This window comes from Trifolium pratense, linkage group LG4 (genome assembly GCF_020283565.1).
Source record: "Trifolium pratense cultivar HEN17-A07 linkage group LG4, ARS_RC_1.1, whole genome shotgun sequence".
NCBI lineage: Eukaryota > Viridiplantae > Streptophyta > Magnoliopsida > Fabales > Fabaceae > Trifolium > Trifolium pratense.
This window is the reverse complement of record NC_060062.1, coordinates 41,950,732-41,974,079: the sequence shown is the minus strand read 5'-3', so window position 1 is coordinate 41,974,079 and position 23,348 is coordinate 41,950,732. Positions and strand designations below refer to the sequence as shown.

Here is a 23,348-nt window from a genome sequence, read left to right as displayed (position 1 = left end):
CATACATGTTATTGGTCATATATCTAGCTCCAAAAAATGGATGTTGATTTTGACCGCACACATAACTCCATTATAGAAAAACGTAATCCACAATTATTAGAAGACGTAATTCATACTGATTATGAATGAAAAATGTAGAACATAAAGACGGTTGTAGTTTTAGCACTTTTTTTTATCGGAAAGTTTTAGCACATATACAATGTAATATCCACAATATTATGAAATAAAATAATGGAAAAAGATTTGGTTAATCTAAATATATAGTGACTTCAGCTTCAATCCTATAAGAAAAGCCAATGAAAAATTTGAAGAGTATCATCAAATAGTTGTTTGAATAAAGCGATGATGATCCAAAATCAATTTTTTTTATTATAGATAGATAGATAGATAGATAGATAGAAAGTTGTAGAATTGTAAAAGTTATATTATTTATTTATTCACCTAGAATAAGAAGTTGCATGAAATTTTTTAGAGGGTCAAATCATCACAATGCTTGCTTAATAGATAGAAGATAGATAAATAGATTTGAAAATTGAAAATAAATACAATATTCTAACAATTACTTAAAGCTTGCAACTGTGGAACAAAACACTAAATGACCATTTTCAACTTGAAAAAAGATGGAGATAATTAAAAAAGTTATTACATATGATGTCTTATAAGATCATAAGAGCAATCAAACAATTATAATTTACAAACTTAAATGAAAGACAATTATCTCATACCTATGTATATCAATTTCTTAAACATTGAGTCGCATGCTTGGGAATGTAACTATATATATATATATATATATATATATATATATATAGAAACACACACTAATGAATTTATGTAATCTTTAAAATATACTCATAACGCAAAAAAATGAGAGTTTGAAACGATGATACTTAACTTGTTGAAGTTCCTTTGAGCAAGAAACACATTTCAGTACAAAGAGGTTGATAGATTAAAGAATAAACACACAAAATGAGTATTACAATTGCATGATGTGAGAAAGTGGATAGGTTATTGCACATTTACACATGATACTACTCAACTACAAATATGTTTAATTTTGTAAACGTTTTTTATATATGAAAAGTTGTGCTCTTTCAAGTTCTAGAGGATTAACACAATCATAAATTATATGAAAAATTTCCGTTTTGTTTTAGGAGTATTTAATTTTAGTTGGTCCCTTTTAATTTAATTTTTCATTTTATCATTTTTTAATATTGATATATCCTTTTGTAAGCAATTTTATTAGAGGTGCCACATCATCACAATGAAGGCTTTGGAGCAACTCAACCTTCCTTTTACTAGTAAAAGATTAATAGGAAAAAAATGCATATCGTACAATAGAATAAATAAAATGAATAGGAAAAAAAATCAATATTGAACAGAACAATAGAGTAAAACACAAAACAACACAACACAAACGTTTAATGTATTGAACAAATTTTGTGTTGTATGATATTAGGTGGACAAAAAGTTATTTTGATATTTTAGATAACTTGTGCATAAGACAAAAAGTTGTCTCGTGGTTCAGTGGGGACGCAAATTTCAGTTTTTGTCCTGTCCCTTGGCCCCCAGACCCCAGTTTGTCCAGTACCAAGAACAGTTTGTTGTTCTGTCCAGTCTTTTATTTTTTCGCAAATCAAACACAATATTATATAATAAAAATAAAATAAAAATAGGACTCACAAAGTCACATATAACAATCATATATTTGTCAAATTATTCAACCACATTCCAATTTAATTATAAGAATGTATGTATAGTTTGTAGTTTCTTTTGTAGGGGCAGTTATAATATATCCACTAAACTCAAATAAAATATCAATCTTCGGTAGATTTGATGTGAATAAAAGTATAAAACGAAAAGATGCTACGCTGCAATACATTTGAAAAAAAAAAAGAAATTTATCGATAAAAACCACCTTTATCTCAAGAATAAAAAATGAGTTTAATTGTTGTGCACCGTCGGCGTAATTTTTTTTACACATACATCCAATAATGTGTTGCCACATCATTTAATGATGAATGTGACACATCATGTGTTTTTAATGACCATACATGATGTGTCGGTATATTATTGGACGCATGTGCAAAATAACTTTACACCGACGGTGCATATAAATTAAATTCATAAAAAATAGCATATAATTTGACCAAAAAAACAAAATAAAATTGCATATGATTGTTCAAAACAAAATAAAATAGCATATGATTGAGCAATTTAATTAGTTGGACGGCAGAAAACACTAGACAGTAGTAGTCAGACTTTTTTTTAAAGGATTTAATTTAAATACACCGACGGTGTAAAATAATTTTACACCGTCAATCAATATCAACCATATTTTCCGCCACTTTATCCCGCTTTATTACACATTCGGAAAACATGGTTGATATTTATTGACGATGTAAAATTATTTTACACCGTCAGTGCATATCAATTAAACTCTTTTTAAATACACCACCATAGTAAAAAAAGTTATGAATAAATCTAACCAACCTTGGATAGAATAAAAGAGATGGCAAATTGTATTATAGTAGTACAATATTTTGATAATTAGTTTAGTGGTGATTGTAAATGTACTCGATAGCTAGGGAATATCATAGTTTGATCTTTGTAAGTGCAATTGGAAAATAGTTAGAGTCACTTGACATTGAACTAATCACCAAATTAAATTAGATGGTCAGTAGACCGAATTGACGAAGGGAAAAAAAAATGAAGTTCTTTTTCGCCCAAAAATAAAAGAAGATGAAAACGTTGAAAAGGTCCAAAATCCTATTCCTATGTAAGAAGCAATATAGGACTATTTTTTACCAAAGGTGGAACAAACCGTGACTTGTTGCTTCCAACTCTCTTTACCCTAATCCAACAACCATTTCAACTGATTCAACTTCCATAATCACCATTAATCATCACTAATCACCACTTCACTCTCCTTCTAAATGTAACTACCACTATTACTATTTACTCTTTTACTTCACTTTCAGACTCACTCACTCAAATCACATCACAGTTTCAGTTTCGATTTCTCCGGAGAAGAAGAAGAATGGGTTTCATTTTTGGAGTGGTGGCCGGAATCATAGTCGGCCTTGCCATCATTGTCGCCTTCGTCCGCTCCGAGAATTCCCGCTCCGCCCGACGATCTCACCTCGCAACCACCATCGCCGCTTTTGCTAAAATGTCCGTCGAAGATTCTAGAAAACTCTTGCCTTCTCAATTCTACCCTTCCTGGGTTGTTTTCTCTTCCAGACAAAAGTTTAGTCCTCTAATCCTCTTTTCTAATTAATTAAGATTAATACTAATCCTCTTTTTTCATTTCAACTAACTCACTCCTATTCTCTTCAATTTTTTTCAGTTAACTTGGCTTAACTCACATCTTACCAAGATCTGGCCCTATGTTAATGAGGTATTAAATTATTTCTCAAATTCGGATTCTCTCGAATGATTCGTCCTTATTGTTATTTAATTAGTTTTGGTTTTGTTAGGCTGCTTCTGAGCTTATTAAGACATCGGTGGAACCGATCCTTGAAGAATATAAACCTATGGTTTTATCTTCTCTCAAATTTTCTAAGTTTACTCTTGGTACTGTTGCACCACAATTTACAGGTTTGTTCATTTCACTTTTTTTTTTTAGGTTGGTTTTAAATAAATGTGGATGTTGTCTCTAAATCAAATAGTAATACTATCTTGAATGTAACTATATGTGTCAGCGTTGAGTCAATGTTGGTCAGTGGACACGCCTTCAATCTGAATTGTTGATGCTACATAGATGATAATGAATATTAATTGTTTCAAACTTTTATAGTATCTTTTAACATAATTTACCAAATGGGGGGTAACTAGTTTCCTTGTGAGGCGTGCTCTTAAACTCATCATGTATAATTTTTTTTTTTTTTGAATGGCAAATTGTTGGTTATTATTATATTACAATGTTATGTTAATTTTTCTCCTTGCCAGGACTTGAACCCTGACCTCCAACTCCTTAACCCTTAGCTCAACTAGCTTAACCAGTTGAGCTACCCATCCCACCCACTCATCATGTATAATGAATTGAAGCTTGATAATAGGATGATAATTATATGTTGATTCCTAGCTTTTGGCTATGAATAAGGGAGAATTGTTTGTCATATTTGTTGAGGTTAAACTATTGTGTAAGCAACATGATGCACTTCTTTGCATTTCTAATTTGTTGATGTTCTTCTTTAGGGGTGACTATAATAGAAGATGGAGGAGATGGTGTTACAATGGAATTAGAAATGCAGTGGGATGGAAACCCAAGTATTATACTTGATATTAAAACTCTGGTTGGTGTTGCACTGCCCGTGCAGGTAGTTTTCTTGGATTAGTTGCTGCCACTGCACGTCTGGTTTCTACTTTTTTCTAGTAGCTGGTTAGATGACTTCAAATGTTCTATTTTTTTCAATAATGTTTTTTATTTTCACTCAAATAGACTATTTTAAGGCTCTAATTCTTACAAAGCATTTAATCAAAGTTATAATCCATCAAATTGAATGCAACCTTAGAGTTATTGGGTTTTATATTAAGAGTACTCCATTGATATGAGGATAGGGCGACTTTAACTGATTGAAGGAAAGGTTTCCTTCCTTTGTCGCGATTGTTAACATGCATAGAGAATTTTAAGGATGTTTCTTACAACAACCTTTCTGATTTTTTATGTTAGTCATTTGACCACAAGTACTGCATATTAAGTTGGCAAGGGTTATTCCTAAAAATTATAGTTGGTTTTGTGTTCTTACATTCTCCATTCTTTAGGTTAAAAATATAGGATTTACAGGCGTCTTCAGGTTGATTTTTAAGCCACTGGTTAACGAATTTCCTGGCTTTGGAGCTGTTAGCTATTCACTAAGGCAGAAGGTATGGTATATCTTCTAAAGCCATTCATTTCTCGTTTATTTAGGTGTACCAAGATTAGGATTTCAATGAATTTGATCATATTTTTTGTGGTACAATGGAGCCCAACACGCTCTTGTGAAGCTGATGCACAAACATGTGTAATATATTTAATCATTTCAGCAAATTTAACTTACAGAAAAAGCTGGATTTTACACTAAAAGTCGTGGGTGGTGACATATCAGCAATCCCTGGATTATACGATGCAATTGAGGTTTGGATTACAACTAATTGTTAATGATATCCTTTTGCAGCTTTTCATGATTCTTTTGCTTACCTTAACATCTCCCATGATGAATATGTCATATTAATCATGATAGAGCACATTTTGCTGTTTGATAGCCCTTCCAAATTCCAATATTAATGCAGAAACTTCTAACTTAAATTTGGTAATAGAAAAGCAAATGTGATTTTGTAGAATTGAGGTTTATTTTTCACAGCAAGTATCTTTACTATTAGTGAAGAGAACCGAAGGTGGACTTTGATCTTCACTTGCTATAAAAAAACATTCCAAAGTTCCTTATTTATTAGTTTTTTTGTTAAATAAACCGATGAAAGAATTAAAATTGTAAATGTGATTTTGAAATATAGAACAACTATATTTTATATTACATCTCACTCCCTTGCCATCTCTTTTCCTGACATTCCACTCTCTCTTTCTAAATTTTAGCATACATTATACATGTATCTAGTGTAGTTGACTTATATGTGTGCACGTGTGGGTAGTATGTATTATTTGTATTTACCTCGGATACTTAGAGTATCTTAGTGTGTCTATATCCTGTGGTGTAATGTTTTTCACTTATAGAATTTATATTTTGATGTACCCACAATTGTGCTATTTCATGAACAGAATAGTCAGCTGTGCTATTATTCTTTCCATTATCTTGTGTGTTTCCTTTCTTTCTTTTTATCTCCTATTAGATCAACTAATTGGTGTCTGATCCTGATGTTTGTTAATAATTTGGTCTTTAAATAATAGGGGGCAATCCGAGATGCCGTTGAAGATTCTATTACTTGGCCTGTGAGAAAGGTTGTACCCATCTTGCCTGGAGACTACAGGTAAAAAATTAAATTAGCAAAGGATCACTCAAGCACACTTCAATTTTACCATCGTTGGTGCTTATTTTAGTCATTGCTGGCCTTCAAGTTATTGGTTTTACGGTAGTCTTTGAAGCTTTTACTGCATTTAGTAGATTATCTTTTCTTAGGTTCTATTAAAATTCTTTACCGTTTTTAGATGAATTGTAATCATCAGAAGATGGTACATATTGTTTTAGCTCAATTTCAAGAGTATACTTGTTCTTTTTCAATGCTTTATCTGGAATATGTAATACCCCCAACCCAATTGATTGTTTCCTCAAAATATGCATGCAATCTGGTGACCATATTGAATTATAAATGAGATTCTGGAACTAGTTAGTAGTTCCACGATAGAAGTTATAGCTAATACCAAATTATCTTACTAAAACCATGGAAAGATGCTAGACTGAGGGTGACCTTTTGAAATATGCTTCTCCATGTTGTTTATGTCTGATCTGCAGGTCTATGGCTGTATCAATCATAGGGTATCTTATTTGGTTGACTTATGTTGAAATTAGAGGGTGAAGTAGTATAGAGAACAAGGATAAGGACTGATACTTTATTGGTATTGGTATGAAGGATGTCATACAAAATAAAAAACACACACCCTTATTTATATTAGTACTAGACTCCTATTCTGATTAAAATTTGATGATTATGAAATACATGATTTTATGAGATGTTTTTGAGATATTCCAACAACTTATCTATCACTAGATTACTTTCACTATGATCTTGACTGATTAAATCACAGATTTGTCATATTGAACCTTGCTGTATTTTCTTATTCAGTGATCTGGAGTTGAAGCCTGTGGGGATATTAGAAGTCAAGCTTGTGCAAGCAAAGGATTTAACAAACAAGGATATCATTGGAAAATCAGACCCATACGCTGTATTGTACATACGACCTTTACGCAACAGAACGAAAAAAAGCAAGACAATTGTTAGTGTTTTTTCCTTGCTGTCTCTGTCTTTCACTCTCTCTTTCTCAAGCATTTTTTGGTTCTCGTTCCTAGAAGAAATAACACTAATTTTTTTTCCCCTCCAGAACAATGATTTGAATCCAATATGGAATGAACACTTCGAATTTATAGTTGAAGATGCGTCCACTCAGCACTTATTTGTTAAAGTGTATGATAATGAGGGTTTACAGTCGTCGGAATTAATTGGATGTACTGACATAAAGCTTAACGAACTCCAACCTGGTAAAATAAAAGATGTGTGGTTGAAGCTGGTTAAGGATTTGGAGATCCAAAGAGATAACAAGAACAGAGGGCAGGTAAGAAACCCTATCTTTCATGTATGGCTTTCTAGATTAAAGCTATAGATGGTCTGGAAGGTTCCTAGTTTTGGTAGGTTCTCTGCGACTTTAGTGTTTACCTTTACAATCCCCACTATAATGGGTTAGTGAATGCAATCAATTTAGCAGAATGCCTAAGGCTGGATAAATCTGAACCTCATACTCTAATACATCTTCTATTTCCACTGCCTTTTGAAACTATGGAGTCCGCTTTATTTTGGAACACTTGAATATCAACTAATTGTTGGGAAATCTAAAATTCTTTTCTTTTACTTTTATGATATACATATTATTAAGCATTTGTTAGAAATATACTCACTCTGGCTCAAATATAAAGAGAAGTACCCATATGCGGTAGTTTAAATATAAACAAATTTGACTACTTTCACTCTATTTAATGATGTCATTCCTAAAATACTTCTAAATTGAGTAGTATTTATTTTATTTTTCAATGACTCTTATTCTCACAGAACAAGTTCCAATAAAGGACACTTTTGAGAATTTACATTTTTTTTGAGATAAAAAAATTAATTGCACTATTGCACTTGATAAGAATAATTTTAAGATGAAATAAAAGTAAGAGTAAAAGAGCAGGTCCTAACTCAAGCATGAATTTAGCCAGTAATTTCAGCCGTTCAGCCATACAAAGTCATCAAGGTCAAAAACATATACTAACAAAAGTAATAAAATCACTACCAAGTTATCAACCAGTGCAGTCATTATAATTTGTTGTGGTGTGTGTGGTCATATGTGCAAACTTTATCTTTAGCATAAAAATTTAGAATAAAAAGAATGCAGAGGACTTGTGGTCTCACCAAAATAATATAATTACACATATATTAAGAGCCTAAGCACAAAAACTTAACTACTTGTGAAGAATAGTCAAAAGAAAGTATCTAAGAAGTGGCTATTTTTACCTGGTTTAGTATTACAAGGTTAATAAAAAATTGAAATATTTTTGAACTTCTAAGTTGTTAGACTGTTGTGGTGTTCAGCTCCATGTTTGACATTGGCACAGCATCTCTCTTGAAGTTAGGGGCTTCATATTTCTTTCTTCTAAATTACCAGCGAGTTTGGATTTGTATCCATTTCTTAGTTTGGAAACAGTTGTCAACATTACTTTGTATCTGACATAATAAATATATTTGTTTCTCTGTTAAATGTGTGTTGATTAACTTATTTTGTGCTCGAAATAATATAATCAAAATCTTACCAAGAGCTTCTGAAATCATGAAAAACATTTTCACCTAATAGTTAAGCAAGGTCAGACATGGTATAACTATTGTTCTTTCTGTTTAGGTACATTTGGAGCTTTTGTATTGTCCTTTTGGCATGGAGAATAACTTTACCAACCCATTTTCTCGCAACTACTCGATGACATCCTTGGAAAAGGTTCTTAAAAGTTCAGCGAATGGATTGGAGTCTAATGGAAGTGAAAGTGATGCTGCACAGAAGAGAAAGGAGGTTATTATTAGAGGAGTCCTTTCTGTTACTGTGATATCAGCCGAAGACTTGCCTGCCGTGGATTTCATGGGGAAATCTGATCCTTTTGTTGTTCTTTCATTGAAGAAAGCAGAAACAAAAAACAAAACAAGGGTAAGATTTTGTTGAACCAAGAATAAAAAGTAGCATCTACTTTATAGCCATTTTGAAAATGTCTAAGTTGTTAGCCTGTTGTGGTGTTAAGCCCCATGTTTGACATAGGCACAGTATCTCTCTTGAAGTTAGGAGCTTAATATGTCATACTACTAAATTACTAGTCAATATGACAATAAACTATTATAGTTGAATAACTTAATTATTTGTTAAGATCTTTTTCCTATATTGGACACTGCTTTCCAATTTTGTGGCATTATTTATTAACATATTAACTTGACTGTGAAAGTTTGTTAATTTCTCAGGTTGTGAACAACAGCTTGAATCCTGTTTGGAATCAAACATTTGACTTTGTTGTAGAGGACGGATTACATGATATGCTACTTGTTGAAGTTTATGACCACGACACCTTTGGAAAGGTAATAAATTTTGCACCATGTTGAATTAGTTACAAAGATTGCCCTTTTATTAGTGTAAAGGCCATAGTCTTTGAAGGAAAAAACACAGGAGATCTATTTTGGTCCTTGAAAAATGAAAAGTATCAATTTGGTAGGTTCCATATTTAGAAACAAATAGGTCTGTGTTTTTTCCAAGGATTTTCTTGGGTCTTCACTCTTTTATTATAATCGTCTTGATGACTTTTAGTCAATTGGCAAAGCTGAACTTTGAATACAAATATAGGGGACATTTGGAAGAGCTTTATTTGGACTTATCTAATGACATAAGCACATAAGTGTTTGAAAGAGCTTATAAAAATAACTTATATGTCCATAACTAGTCTTCAACTTATTTTCATAAACTCTTCTAGATTGTATATTGTCATATATAGTTTTCAGCTTATCTAGATTTTACGCTCATTCTCTCTTTGATGATAGAAATAGATTATAGATAAGCTCTTGTATGATAAGCACTTCTTGAGTAAGTGCTTAATTAAATTATATATTCAAATACCCCTAATGTATTCAAATAAACCAACTTGTAAGTTCTCTCTGTAATTCGCGCAGGACTACATGGGCAGAGTGATATTGACACTTACCAGGGTGATACTGGAAGGGGAATACAAAGAACGTTTTGAGCTAGATGGTGCAAAATCAGGCTATTTGAATTTGCATCTCAAGTGGAATGCACAATCAATTTACCGTGATTCTTAAATTTCCCTTTCGACCTTCTTGTCACTTTATAGAGGATTGTAGTTTGTGGATATCCGAGACCATATTGTCACCTACTTGTGCATCTTGTATCTTGATACACTTACAGCGAGCAATGTAAATTTTTGTATTATTAAACTTGTTGGTAAAGACATTCAATTTTCTATATTAAATTTAATTTTCTTAAGTTTTCTTTATCACTATTTAACCTATGTGATTTTTTAGCATACTCAACAATTAGAATAATTGATTATAAAAGATAATTATTAAAAGGTAATTATGCTTAAAACTATTAAAACTGACTAGTTTCACTATGCGTTTCAAAGTAAAAAATAAATTACCTAAATTGTTTAGGCCTGTTTTCATGTTTAATGAACATTATTGAATCAAAAAGAGAAGTTAATAAACATTTATATGAAAAACAAGTGGGTTTATTTACTCGAAGACTAGCTTTTAACATCGTTGTCACTTGAGAGAAGGCATAATATGCAAAAATTATTCGAATATAAAATAAAGTCATATTCAATGGTACATAAAAATGCTCACATTTACAAGGCCATACCTATCACATGATTCATGTTAAAAAAATGCTTACAATTTTAATGCCTGCTTACTTACAGGAAATTATTTTCATTTTTTAATTTTGAGTAAAAAATAGTTTTCTATTGATCACCATATGCTCAGTTTTCATTTTTCAATCCATGTTAATGGTGTTTTTAGATACAATGAAACAACTTTTTAGTCTTCTTTTTTGTTCCTTGCGATGCTTGCAAGAATAAGGAAGTGAGCTACTTCTCTTCATGTGCCAAGATCAATAGTTCTTAAAAATGTAATTAGAATTTTTGATCTAACACTTTTATATATGACTTTTGTAGCTATGTCATATCCAATTGTATTTTGCTTCTGCTACAAGCATACATGTTCAATATATTTATTACTAAAACCAAAGAATATACAAACATAGATAACAAGCCCAGTACATAGAAACATTTCTGATAACCTGCATTTCACTTACTCGAAGACTATTGAGCAGCATATATTAATCAGGAGGCACATTTTTATTCTTCGCATAACGTCAAATATGAGATTGCTTCGACCATTGATTTTGTTAGGAACCCACATGTACAAGTTCTGGACCTAACAGATTTCCTCATTGATGGTTGAGATGTCTTAGGTGTGTTGATTTACATATCTGCCAAAAAGGGTTTCCTGCAAAATGCAAACAATTATTTGTGCTACTATACGTGCTAGCTAAGCCAAGAAAATGGTAAGTGACCCTACCAATACTGGTTATGCAATACGAACGAGTCAGCTGGAACTTTTTTTCCGTCATCATTGCGGTTCCAGTGGTAGACAGCATGGGTTCTATTGATTATCTCCAATGTGGAGTGTCCGTAGCTGGCTTCACGAAATGCGGAGTATTATGGCTGAGGATACATGAACCTTCACGAATCACGACCAATAACAGAATTAAAACATGTGCATCATGTTTAATAAATGGTGACCAAGGACATAAAACTCTCAAGACGATCAAATTTTATGTGCATAGCTTTCAATATTAATCTGTTGTTAGACTAGCTTTTTAATTTACCTAGAACAAAGACCTTCTTGATTTCCTCCATCTCCGACTGTTATGTACACAGGGGATGATTTGTCAGGTACAGGATACCGGTTACCGCTTGTTATGTTGTAATCTATGTTAGAGAATCGATACTGAAAGGAGGACAGAAACACTAGTGACTAGACACATAAGAATAGACTGTGATATCGCACGACTAAAGAACCATACTGCCTAAGTTAGTAGCACCAAAATAACACAACTTCATGTATTTTGCAAGGGCTAAAAACATGAGCACGGAGTGAAAACACACCGATCTTTCGTAAGCGTGGACATGGCCAGCAAAGATCACGTCAACCTTGTACATGATGAACCAGCTCTCGAAAACCACTCGCATGCTTTCACCTTCCATATAGTTAGCTTCGTTACTGTTGTAAAGCGGCACATGCATGAGAACAATGAGCCAAGGTGTCTTCTTTCTATCGACCCGCTTCAGCTCTTCACCAAGCCATTCAAATTGTGGTGTGTACTTTGCTGTCACGGAAGATCAATATATGTAGAAGTGTTAAAAAGAAAGGAAACAACACTTTCAAAAGAAGATTAGATATACTATAATAAAAGGTGTTAAAGTTTAATGTAAGAAAGATTTATAATTATATAGAGGAAATTAGTTACCAAATGGCGAATAGCTGGATAGTACAATTATATGAGCAGATGCACGCCTGATTGCATACCATAGGGGGCTGCTGCTCTTGGACGCCAAATAAGGAGTAGTATGTCGTTGAAGATAGGACATGAAAGGAACAACTTCTCCCTGATCAAGCAGATTTATTTCAGAATTGAAGTTTTCAACATGTACATGTCTCTCATATTTTCCAATGCGACAAATGGGAAAACTGAAACCGTGGTAGCGGTTTAGTAATTTACTGGCCTAGAAAGTAACTAAAAAGAAGTAAAATTTTGGTACTCTACCATGTAGGGGAAGTGCTCGATTTCGTGATTTCCTGCAGACCATATCCATGGCTGATATGCTGTACTCCTTTCAACAAAACGGCCCCATGTATCCCACCGTAAACCAACATCAGTGTACTCGTAATTATCAGCATAAGAAAGATCTCCAACATATAGAACAGTATGTGCTTCACTCTCTATATAGTGCTCAAGGGTGGACAAAGAATTAAATGTTTGTCCCAGATCACCTGAAATGTGGATACAATTATTCATTTTGGAGTACCACAAAATTAAAATTATGAGAAATCAAAGAAAAATTAAATCCTGATAGAAAATAGTTTTTGAAGTAGAAATAGAAAGAGTCTTCAATCAAGATGAAAAGATTATTTTCTAGTAGAAGAACATATGTGGGAAAACAGATAATTTACCAATGATCCCGAATTTGTAAGGGGCATCTAGTTCAATTTTGGGAGGTGTTTTAAACCAAAATTCTCGAGAAGAATCGCCGGTTCCAATTCTGTAGTAGTATTTAGTATTATGCTGAATCAAGTGAATATATACGTTCAACACACGGAAAAATGAGAACTATATCAGTGATGATAATTCTACTCTTCTACATTGAAACAATTACCTCAAGGCCATCAACAAGACAATGATGAATGTAACCAGACTTGTATTTGCCGAGAGTGTAATTTGAAACTGTGCCTTCTGCACTAGCTTGAAAGTTATTCTCTGATGTGCCAAATTGTACATGGCTGGACCCTGCTTCGTCTGGGGTCACCCATGAGATGATTACTGCTTTTCCATCATAATCACCTTGTGTGATATGCACCTACAGTGGAAAAAATAAAATATAAGTGCTTATGTATAAGCTGTTTTATAACGAAAAATAAAATAGAATAGAATTGTTTTCATATAAATGATACGTTTTCACAAGCAATCCTAGAGAGCTTGTGTAAATAAGTTGACAAAACTTATGGACACCGCATAAACCGTTTCCATGAGCTCTCACAAACTGTCTTACAAATATTTATGTAAGCTCAAATAAGTCAATTAAAATAGACCCCAAATATCACATAAAGAAATAGGAATAGAAAATAAAATGATCCATGTTATGTTATTTTTTGTAAGACTTACTTGTTGAGGGGCATTATAACCCTTTGGAACTGCAAATGCTTCATGATTAAGTGGGATATCAACAGATGGAAACTCTGATCTAACATAAGAACTTGTGATCCCTGCATATCCATCTCTGATAGAGCTCAAGAAAACAAAGGAAGCAAGAACAAGATGAAGCAAAAAGGCCTGCATCCTTGTATCCATGAATTGAAGCACTTGCAGAAGGAAATGAAAGTAATGATTGATGGAAGCATCTATTATTCTAAGAGAAGAAGAGGTTGATATGAATACGGTACGTGCACATGGTTATCATTATCGTATGGTTCACGTAAACTTGGATCGGACATGTATCTCTATCTTATTGGTCCAAAGTACTTTCTCTTACAGTACTTGCTCAATTCCTTTCAGCCCCACAGATTCTATGGTGTTACTTAAGAATGAGCAAGCACCAATTAGGTCAGAGGTATGCTCTTAAACTCATATCATGTATCAATCAATAGTGTTGTGAATTCAAACCACGTGTGAATCTAACAAGACAAAGAGGAACAAATAACATTGATGATCAAACTAAACAGTCCAACCAACAATAAATTCAACAAGAACAAATATTTAACCTTTGTGCAAGACAAATTCACATTTCACACAATTAATCCAAAGACAATGATAAAGAGAGAAGATGAACAAACACCAAGATTATTGTTTAGTCAGTTCAGCCTAAATTGACATACATCCGGGGAAAAAGCAGATCTCTGTCACATTTTTTATACCATCCAGTAGTACTATTTTGTAAGGGAAGTTTGTTTGTCATACTCATACATACTTATTCCGTAACAAAATATAAGTGTAAAAAGTCACGTTTTTATTATCTAAATTTTGGACTAAATTCATTTACTTTTTTGGATCATTTTTGCATATATTTTGCTAACATTTGACTTTGTTTAAATATCTCTGTCTGAAGCTCTTGCTCCGACGAAATACTCTTCTTTGGAGCTTCTTATTTGTTAATGTTCTTCTTTGGGGGTGTCTATGATTGAAGATAGAGAAGATATAAATAAATTCATGGCAGATTTTTATGAAACGAAAAAAACCATGCTCATGAATGAATTGCAAATACAACAGTGGCTCAGGAGAGCACAACAAAAGAGTGCTACAACCAGAAGATCTTCAATTTAGCCAAGAGATTAAATGCTTTCGATCTAGTTTCTATTAAAGGGACATAGTGGTTTTGGGACACTAATGAACTTAATTCGTACCACTGTCTGAGGTTTCAAGAACTCTAGTGGATTGTGTTTCTTTAGCTTTACATGGAGCTCCGTTGAGTTACAAAATTGAACTCTCTAATCTTGTTGCAATAAAATTGGTGCATGTCTTGTATGCTTTGGCGCACAAATTTGTTCGAGACATGGTTGTTTTCTTAATACATCTTGGTTTGTTCCTTGCAGAGGCGGGGGGGGGGGGGGGGATTTAAAATGTGGTCTCCGGTGTCATGAAGGTGGTTTTCATTCCTATGGTTAAATAAATTTGAATTGGAAAAGATTTTTATTATGGACAATGTTTTGAAGATTATAAGTATTTCAATACAAAAAAAATAATTTGAAATTGATCTCTGAATGCTTTGAAGAGTTAACTTGACCACCAATTATCCTTAATAATAATGAATACCTTGGTCTGAAACATTTTGCTCCGACTACAACCGTATATGTTCAACATTCATTACTAGCACCGAAGGAAACATAGATACTACAAGCCAAGTACATAGAACCATTTCTGACAACCATCATTTCACTCACTCGGAGACTATTGAGCAGCATATTTCGATCAGGAGGCACATTTTTATTCTTGAACAACATCAAATACGAGATTGGTTCAAATTCCTATTAAATGCTGACAACTTCATCAATAACTGACAATATAAAATGCTTCAGTTTTCTTCTTCTCCTATTGTTTCCCCTGCATAGCCAGAATTCAACCATGTTGAAAAATATCCTTTGAATGAACAAAATTGCTAATTTACAATACACACAATTTCAAAAAACAAATTGCATTATGGATTTAGTCCTCTAAAGTGAGTTATTCACTTTAGACAATACATTAAATAATCTCAATTGCGGATTAAAAAATAAAAAACAATTGATATTACATGCACATAAATAATTAATCATGGATATGTTAGAATATCAACCATTGGTTTTATTAGAAACCCACATGTACAAAATTCTGGACCTAACAGATTTCCTCATTGATGGTTGAGATGTCTTATTTGTGTTGATTTATATATCAGTAAATAAATCATCGACAGCCAAAAAGGGTTTCCTGCAAAGGGCAAACAATTATTTGTCAGGCTAGTGTTAACAAGGTTCCACTTCCATGCCTTCACCAGTTTTATTTCTCTCTCATCACATAGTGACTACTTAAAAAGGGTTGAGAATCTAAGACTACAGATTGTAATTCACTTAAGATTGAAACATGAAACACATGTATGACTAGAAGATGTTAGTACATATTTGCACAAGTTATATAGTACTATAGTACATACTAAAGCGGTACATACTATGCAGTACATGACTAGTTGACTATCTTGATCCTTGCCAACCAAAGTATCTTGCACGGCAGTTACTACGACCTACTAGCAGTTATTTGCCATGTGCTACACAAGCTCAAGGTTTTGGATTTTTGAGGTTTAAGTCTTCTATAATCTCCAAGAGGGTTTTGTGTGTTGTGAAGAAAGTCACTTTAGAGAGTAAAGTGAGTAATGTCGACCATTGATTAACAAATCAAATGTGGATAATGCAAGTATATCAAAACAAATCACAAGTTTGTTGAAATAGCAACCCTTGATTTTCTCCCTTTACACTTTAGAATTAGAGGAGGCAAATTCAAGCCATCAATATGTAAAGAGAAAAATGTCATAAAAACCCACTGTCAATTGATACCAGAATGTAGGCTGTGACAATTTTAAACTCACTGACAACTTTCAATCATGTAATTCATCACAACAACAAGACAATGACAGATTTTTCCCAGCTACTATCTGTGATGGCTAAGCCAAGAAAAAGGTAAGTGAACCTACCAATACTGGTTATGCAATACAAATGAGTCAGTTGTCACTTTCTTGCCCTCATCATTGCGGTTCCAGTGGTAGACTGCATGGGTTCTATTTTTAATCTCCAGTGTAGAGTGTCCATAGCTTGCTTCACGAAATGCAGAGTATTCTGGCTGAGGATCCATAAACCTTCACAACCAATAACAGAATTAAAACATGTGCAACATGTTTGATAAGTGACCAAGGATATACACCTTTCGAGAGGATCAAATCTTATGTACAAAGCTTTCAATAGAAATCCAAAATAATAAAAATAAATAAATAAAATAAAACAAATGTAACAAATCTGTTGTTAGAACTTAGATTAGCCTTTTAAAAGGACATTAAATGGCCATGAATGACAGTGATTTGTTTACTTTACCTAGAAGCAAGACCTTCTTGATTTCCTCCATCTCCGACAGTTATGTACACAGGTGCTGATTTGTCGGCTACGGGGTACCGGTTTCCACCTGTTATGTTGTAATCTACATTGGAGAATCGATACTGAAAGCAGGACAGAAATATTGCACACATAAGAATCCACTGTGACATCACATGACTAAAGAATCATATTTTGCCTAAGCTAGTAACACCAAAATAGCAAGCAACTTCATGGTATTGTGCAAGGACTAAAAACATGAGCAGGGAGTGAAAACCATACCGATCTTTCATAAGCATGAACATGGCCAGCAAAGATCACGTCAACCTTGTACTTGATGAACCAGCTCTCGAAAACCACTCGCATGCTTTCACCTTCCATATAGTGAGCTTCATTAGAGTTGTAGAGCGGCACGTGCATGAGAACAATGAGCCAAGGTGTCTTCTCCCTATCAACCCGCGTCAACTCTTCACTGAGCCATTTATATTGTGGTGTGTACTTTACTGTTGTGAAAGATCAAAATATATTGTATAAGTGTTAAAAAGAAAGGAAACAACACTTTCAAAAGAAGACTAGATATACTTTAATAAAAGGTGGTGGCAGTTGACAAGTATACGTTATTGACAGTGACTTTTTCAATCAAAACAGAAATAGCTCTTAAACAATATCTATATTCTTAAGACCTACAAACATAAGAATGTAGGCTTCCACCATTCTTAACGACAAACTAGCTACAATCTAGCACTTGATCCCTAAGGTAGAGAAGTAAACATACTTTTTCATTTTCTTTTGTTTCCTTCTAGGAACAGGACATTTTTTCTTGTATTTAGGAAACTTATTTTTCATTTCTGTTTTTTTTTTTTTTAATTAATGGTCAATATTTACAGGGCCGGCCCAACATATTCTGATGCCTAAAGCAAATTATTATATGAGGCCTTTTTTTAAATTAATAATAATATTTTATAAAAAAATAAATTAATGATTATATTTTATAAAAGAGAGCTGGTAAATAGTTCGAAAAACATTTTCACCATTTTTGACGAACTGCAAGCTTCTGCACTCTCTTTTGTTATTTTAAAGAGGAGATTAAATTAATCAAATAAAAAATGCATGCCCTCCAATAATTCTAGTGTCTCATGCCATTTTTTGAAGATAAAGTTGAAACATCAGGAAAAAACTACGGTATTTCAAATCAACCTATTTACCTTTTATGAAATGTTTTGATAAATCTGGTGAAGAAAAGCTAAGGAGAGATACATTTTATTACATTTGGGTGCATATTATAATGGTAATGATAAAGTAGCAAATCCTTCAAAAATAGTTCATAATAATAAAGTAGTAAAAAATTGCCATGAGTATGAATTGAACGCATGATATGTTGATGCAATTGGGAAAATATTGCCGCTCGGCTGCACTACAATTGTTTACAATGCTTTATAACGTACTCCCTCCGTCCCAAAATAATTGTCATATTTTACAACTGCACACTTGCCGATGCACAATTTTGATCATTAATATCTTTAGTTGTGTATTACTAAAAATTATGAAAAATTGATATTTTGATAGTACTCATCGAGACAAATCTAACAAGATCTCATATGCTAATATTTATCTTTATACATTAGTAAAAAAATATGGTCAAAGTAGCTTGCATGAATAGTGCACAAAGTCAAATTGCGACAATTATTTAGAGACGGAGTAACATATATATACAAAATATGGGGCCTAATTTCTAGACCCAAATTGCCCAATAATTTTGGGGCCTAAAGCCCTACTTTTGTTGGCTTTGGGCTTGGGCCGGCCCTGAATATTTAATAGCACATGTTTGCCATGAAGAATAAATAGAGCTACTTAGTGCTGTAAATTTTTGCATAGTTTTGTCAAGTATGAGAAACAAGATTTTACTCACCAACTAAAACTTTAAAGTTAGAGCAAACAAGCATTTTTACGCCTATGGAACACTAAAAACCTTATTCATGTAAAAGAATATAATTGTCAATCAGCATGTAAGAAAGATGAATAATTGAATAGAGAGGAGATTAGTTACCGTATGGCGAATAGCTGGATAGTACAATTATATGAGCAGATGCACGCCTGATTGCATACCAAAGAGGGCTGCTGCTATTGGACGCCAAATAAGGAGTAGTATAGCGTCGAAGATAGTTATTGAACGGAACAACTTCTCCCTGATCAAGCAAATTTATTTAAGAATATTAAAGCGGTGTTTGTAACCTATAATACAAAGAGTGTGAAGTTTTCCATAAAATAACTGTGGTAGTGGTTTATAACTTTACTGGTCCAGAAAATAAATACAAAAAAAAAAACTTGGTACTCACCATGTAGGGAAAGTACTCTATTTCATGATTTCCTGCAGACCATATCCATGGCTGATATGCTGTACTCTTTTCAACAAATCGGGCCCATGTATCCCACCGTACACCAACATCAGTGTACATGTACCTATCAGCGTAAGACAGATCTCCAACAAATAGAACAGTCTGTGCTTTACTCTCTATATAGTGCTCAAGAGTGGAAAGAGAATTAAATGTTTGTCCCAAATCACCTGAAATGTAGATAAAATTATTCATATTGTAAAATCAAAAAATTAAAATTATGAGAAATCAAAGCAAAATAACATCCTGATAGATGATAGTTTATGAAGTAGAAATAGAAAGAGTCTGCAATTAAGGATGCAAAAGATTATGGTCTAGTAAAAGAAGATATCTGGAGAAACAGACAACATACCAATGATCCCAAATTTGTAAGGGGCATCTGCTTCAACTTTAGGAGGTGTTTCAAACCAAAATTCTCGAGAAGAATCACCACTTCCAATTTTGTAGTAGTATTTAGTATTATGCTGAAATACAGAAATAATTGAATGAAATGAATAAATACATTCAACACATGGAAAAATGAGAACTACACACACACACTGAAAAACATATGCTATCCTCTTAGGTATACTCCACTGTTCAATTCATTTTACTTTTGACATTGCAAATATAATATCAGTGATGATAATTCTACTCTACTAATTTGAAACAATTACCTCAAGGCCTTCAACAAGACAATGATGAATATAACCAGATTTGTATTCGCCGAAAGTGTAATTGGAAACTGTGCCTTCTGCACTAGATTGATATTTATCCTCTGATGTGCCAAAATGTACATGGTTGGATCCTGGTTCATCTGGGGTCACCCATGAGATGATTACTGCTCTTCCCTCATAATCACCTTGTGTGATATGCACCTACATCAGAGTTTTCATATAAATTATATGTTGTTGTTTTCACATACAATCCTGGAGAGCATGTGAAAATAAGTTGAAAACAGCTTATGGACACGGCATAAGCTGTTTCGAGAAGCTCTACTTATAAACTATATATAAACTCATGTTGAGGTGATCTGATATATATCCGATGTGAAACTCTTAATAAATAGATAATTAAATGATTGATGGTATGTATGTTATTATTGTTTATGTAAGACTTACTTGTTGAGGTGCATTATGACCCTTTGGAACTGCAAATACTTGATTATCAAGTGGGATATCAACAGATGGAAACTCAGACCTAACAAAAGAACTAGTGAATCCTGCATATCCATCTCTGATAGAGCTAAAGAACACAAAGGAACAAAAAAACAACAAGCCCTGCATCTTTGAATCCATAATCAATTCCACAGATTCTCAACTACCTGTATGTATCAATGATAATCATTAGTATGCTAATTCATTTTTGGATCCAATCAAATTGACATGATGATTAACAGTAATAAATCGGAGAGAGAGAGAGAGAGAGATTACCATAAATTGAAGCATTTGAAGAAGGGAATGATGGAGAGAAGCGTGGGTTATAAGAGAAGAGAAGAGAAGAAGAGGTTGGTGTGTGTGTGTGTGAGTGAAGTGCATTGCAATATAGTAATGGTTTTGAGATCGGATACGTGTCATTGTCGTATTGGTCCAAATACTCCTACTTGATCTGTCTTCTACTGTCAGTTAACATCGCCGATTAATGCTGTGGGCTGTGGAAAATTATCTATAGTCCTTCGGTTAATCTAGATATTCAATAATTATGTTCAATTATTTTTTGTTAGATTTATGATCTCTAATATACTACTTAAATCTCTCACGCTAAAATAATAGTTGCTTAAGACTTTTGATTTTAGATGGTGTTGTTCATTGTCTTGGCATGAAATGTTTGTTGCCTTGAAATACCGGTCATTAAATAATTAAAATCCTATTGTTGATATTAAATTTTCACAAGTAGGTCTTGTGTATTAATATTTATCATTTTCCATTTTGAAAGTTGTTTGGGGTACTATTATTGTATGAATTAAATTTGATAAGACAGACAAAACATTAAAATCAACCGATAAATATTGATATTATTAAATTAAAAAATTTATTTGAATTTAAATTTGAAACATTGCAATTGTATGTTTGAGTTTTTTTTATGATAATTGTCATTTCGTCTGAAAAAAAAAATACTTTTTTTTGAAGCAAGAAAAAAAAATGCTTGATAAGATAAGATAACATTTAAAAAATTATATCTTTTGTTCTGCACTTGTGGCAGGGAATGGACTACGGCCCATACATTAATGACTACTGCTACTAGTTCTTTTGGGTCATATACGCGTACAAACAAAGAAAAAAACAAATCTATTTGATATTTTCTCTTTAGACCCCATGATTCTTTTTCACCCTCTGTATTTTACTTTTTTGCCCTTCAATAAAAACTTCGGTTTCTACGAACCGAATTTTTTTTGCCCTTGAAAAAAAAAATTCGGTTTCTGTTAACCGAAATTTTCCTGAATTTGAACTAGAAAAAACTTCGGTTTCTGCGAACCGAAATTTTTATCAAGGGCAAAATTGGAATATTTGGGGGTATAAAAGATACATGGCCCCCCGAAGAGAAAACATCAATCTATTTTTGTAGTTAACATTAACAAGGAAAACAATTTTTTTCATTGCTCCCACATTATTTTTTCTTTTGGGCCATTTACACGAACAACCAATCAAAATTCACCATTTTAACATATCATATTATTAGAGTTTAATTGTTGTGCACTGTCGGTGTAAAGATTCTTTACACATGCATTTAATGATGTGTTGCCACATCATTTAATAAACGTGACACATCATGTGTTTTTAAATATCATACATGATGTGTCAGTATATTATTTGATACATATGTAAAATAACTTTACACTGGCGGTGCATATAAATTAAATTCATTTTTTAAATATTTTAATTCAAAATAATGACATGACAAAATAAAAAAAAAAAAATTATTAGATGTCTGTACAAACACACTTTACACTGTCTATGCATAATTTTAAATCTTTTAAATTTATTTACACAGATGAATAAAATTAAATTGTTTTTATTAATTTTAATAGAATCTCTTATTTTACTGTAGAATCTTTTATTTATTTCTTATAATATTGTTAAAATATTACCATCTCATTCTACAATTTTTTTCCTCTATGCAACAAATAGTCAAAATTATTGACAAAACAAGAACAATAAATAAATAAATAAGAGTTTAATAGATACGTATTGTCGATATAATTTAATTTTATACAATTAGAATAATCTAAACTTTCATGTTATATGAAAAAAATTGAAGAATGTTCTAAACTTTCATGTCATATAGAAAAAATGAAGTAACTTAGCGAAATACAAAACAATTATTAGTTCTATTATTAGTTAACAGCGTAAATTTTTTTTACATTATCAAAATATACTCTTTTTATCAATAAATAAATATGGATAAATGTTTTTTTATAAGAATTTAATTTATATGCACCGTCAGTGTAAAATTATTTTACACATGCGTTCAATAATATATCAATACATTATGTATAGTATTTAAAAACACATGATATGTCTTGTTTATTAAATGATGTGACAAGACATCATGCATGTGTAAAGAATCTTTACACTACTATGCACAACAATTAAACTATTTTTTATAAAGCAACAATTAAAAGAAAAGGGCAATATATTATGCAACCTACATGATATATTATCTATTTATTTATTTAGTTTTAAAATTCAACTTAACAGTGTCAAATAAAAATGTAATACAAAATGTAAATAAACCTGTTTGTTTGACTATTATATATTATCTGATCATGTGATCATTCAGATAGAGCTGTTAAAATGACTTATCCAATCCTAAACAACCATAGTTTTATAGGTTGAGTTAAAAATTCTCATTTAA

At 32.4% G+C, this 23,348-nt stretch overlaps 3 protein-coding genes across 5 annotated transcripts; 1 reads left to right on the top strand and 2 right to left on the bottom strand.

Annotated features, from left to right (window-relative positions):
• The first annotated feature begins 2,796 nt into the window (after window positions 1-2,796).
• On the top strand, window positions 2,797-10,219 carry LOC123881913 (synaptotagmin-5-like). Its single transcript, XM_045930672.1, has 12 exons — window positions 2,797-3,250; window positions 3,350-3,400; window positions 3,480-3,600; window positions 4,201-4,322; window positions 4,768-4,869; window positions 5,045-5,119; window positions 5,888-5,967; window positions 6,781-6,931; window positions 7,037-7,267; window positions 8,588-8,884; window positions 9,190-9,303; window positions 9,889-10,219. The coding sequence occupies exons 1-12, from the start codon at window positions 3,041-3,043 to the stop codon at window positions 10,033-10,035; spliced, it is 1,701 nt and encodes a 566-aa protein (XP_045786628.1). The 5' UTR covers window positions 2,797-3,040; the 3' UTR covers window positions 10,036-10,219.
• A 720-nt stretch (window positions 10,220-10,939) lies between these two features.
• On the bottom strand, window positions 10,940-15,110 carry LOC123881912 (bifunctional purple acid phosphatase 26-like). Of its 2 annotated transcripts, XM_045930669.1 has the most exons (9): window positions 13,679-15,110; window positions 13,173-13,373; window positions 12,970-13,081; window positions 12,563-12,789; window positions 12,266-12,404; window positions 11,904-12,124; window positions 11,624-11,745; window positions 11,314-11,475; window positions 10,940-11,241 (listed from the first exon to the last, which is right to left on the bottom strand). In XM_045930669.1, exons 1-8 carry the CDS (start codon window positions 13,862-13,864, stop codon window positions 11,454-11,456), a joined length of 1,230 nt encoding a protein of 409 aa, XP_045786625.1. In that variant the 5' UTR covers window positions 13,865-15,110; the 3' UTR covers window positions 10,940-11,241; window positions 11,314-11,453. The 2 variants fall into 2 exon arrangements, with proteins under 2 accessions (XP_045786625.1, XP_045786626.1); XM_045930670.1 differs by lacking the exon at window positions 11,624-11,745.
• Window positions 15,111-15,288: 178 nt separating this feature from the next.
• On the bottom strand, window positions 15,289-21,129 carry LOC123881911 (bifunctional purple acid phosphatase 26). 2 transcript variants are annotated; one of them, XR_006799634.1, is made up of 11 exons: window positions 20,927-21,076; window positions 20,615-20,817; window positions 20,171-20,371; window positions 19,867-19,978; window positions 19,458-19,684; window positions 19,169-19,307; window positions 17,404-17,624; window positions 17,125-17,246; window positions 16,731-16,892; window positions 15,866-15,973; window positions 15,470-15,610 (listed from the first exon to the last, which is right to left on the bottom strand). XR_006799634.1 is itself a non-coding variant. In XM_045930668.1 (10 exons), exons 2-10 carry the CDS (start codon window positions 20,789-20,791, stop codon window positions 15,538-15,540), a joined length of 1,434 nt encoding a protein of 477 aa, XP_045786624.1. In that variant the 5' UTR covers window positions 20,792-20,817; window positions 20,927-21,129; the 3' UTR covers window positions 15,289-15,537. The 2 variants fall into 2 exon arrangements, 1 of the variants encoding a protein (XP_045786624.1); XM_045930668.1 differs by lacking the exon at window positions 15,866-15,973 and having other exon boundaries at window positions 15,289-15,610; window positions 20,927-21,129.
• Between the last annotated feature and the right edge of the window lie 2,219 nt (window positions 21,130-23,348).

Excerpts from the sequence above, each read along its gene's own strand:
- LOC123881913 (XM_045930672.1), top strand. The coding sequence starts at position 3,041 with ATGGGTTTCATTTTTGGAGTGGTGGCCGGAATCATAGTCGGCCTTGCC. Across the intron at positions 3,601-4,200 it reads TGTTGCACCACAATTTACAG|GGGTGACTATAATAGAAGAT; the intron begins GTTTGTTCATTT and ends GTTCTTCTTTAG. Across the intron at positions 9,304-9,888 it reads ACCACGACACCTTTGGAAAG|GACTACATGGGCAGAGTGAT; the intron begins GTAATAAATTTT and ends TAATTCGCGCAG.
- LOC123881912 (XM_045930669.1), bottom strand. The coding sequence starts at position 13,864 with ATGGATACAAGGATGCAGGCCTTTTTGCTTCATCTTGTTCTTGCTTCC. Across the intron at positions 13,082-13,172 it reads GTCTTGTTGATGGCCTTGAG|CATAATACTAAATACTACTA; the intron begins GTAATTGTTTCA and ends CACTTGATTCAG. Across the intron at positions 12,125-12,265 it reads ATCCAGCTATTCGCCATTTG|CAAAGTACACACCACAATTT; the intron begins GTAACTAATTTC and ends CTTCCGTGACAG.
- LOC123881911 (XM_045930668.1), bottom strand. The coding sequence starts at position 20,791 with ATGGATTCAAAGATGCAGGGCTTGTTGTTTTTTTGTTCCTTTGTGTTC. Across the intron at positions 20,372-20,614 it reads GTCATAATGCACCTCAACAA|GTGCATATCACACAAGGTGA; the intron begins GTAAGTCTTACA and ends ACTCTGATGTAG. Across the intron at positions 17,247-17,403 it reads TTCATGCTTATGAAAGATCG|TATCGATTCTCCAATGTAGA; the intron begins GTATGGTTTTCA and ends TCCTGCTTTCAG.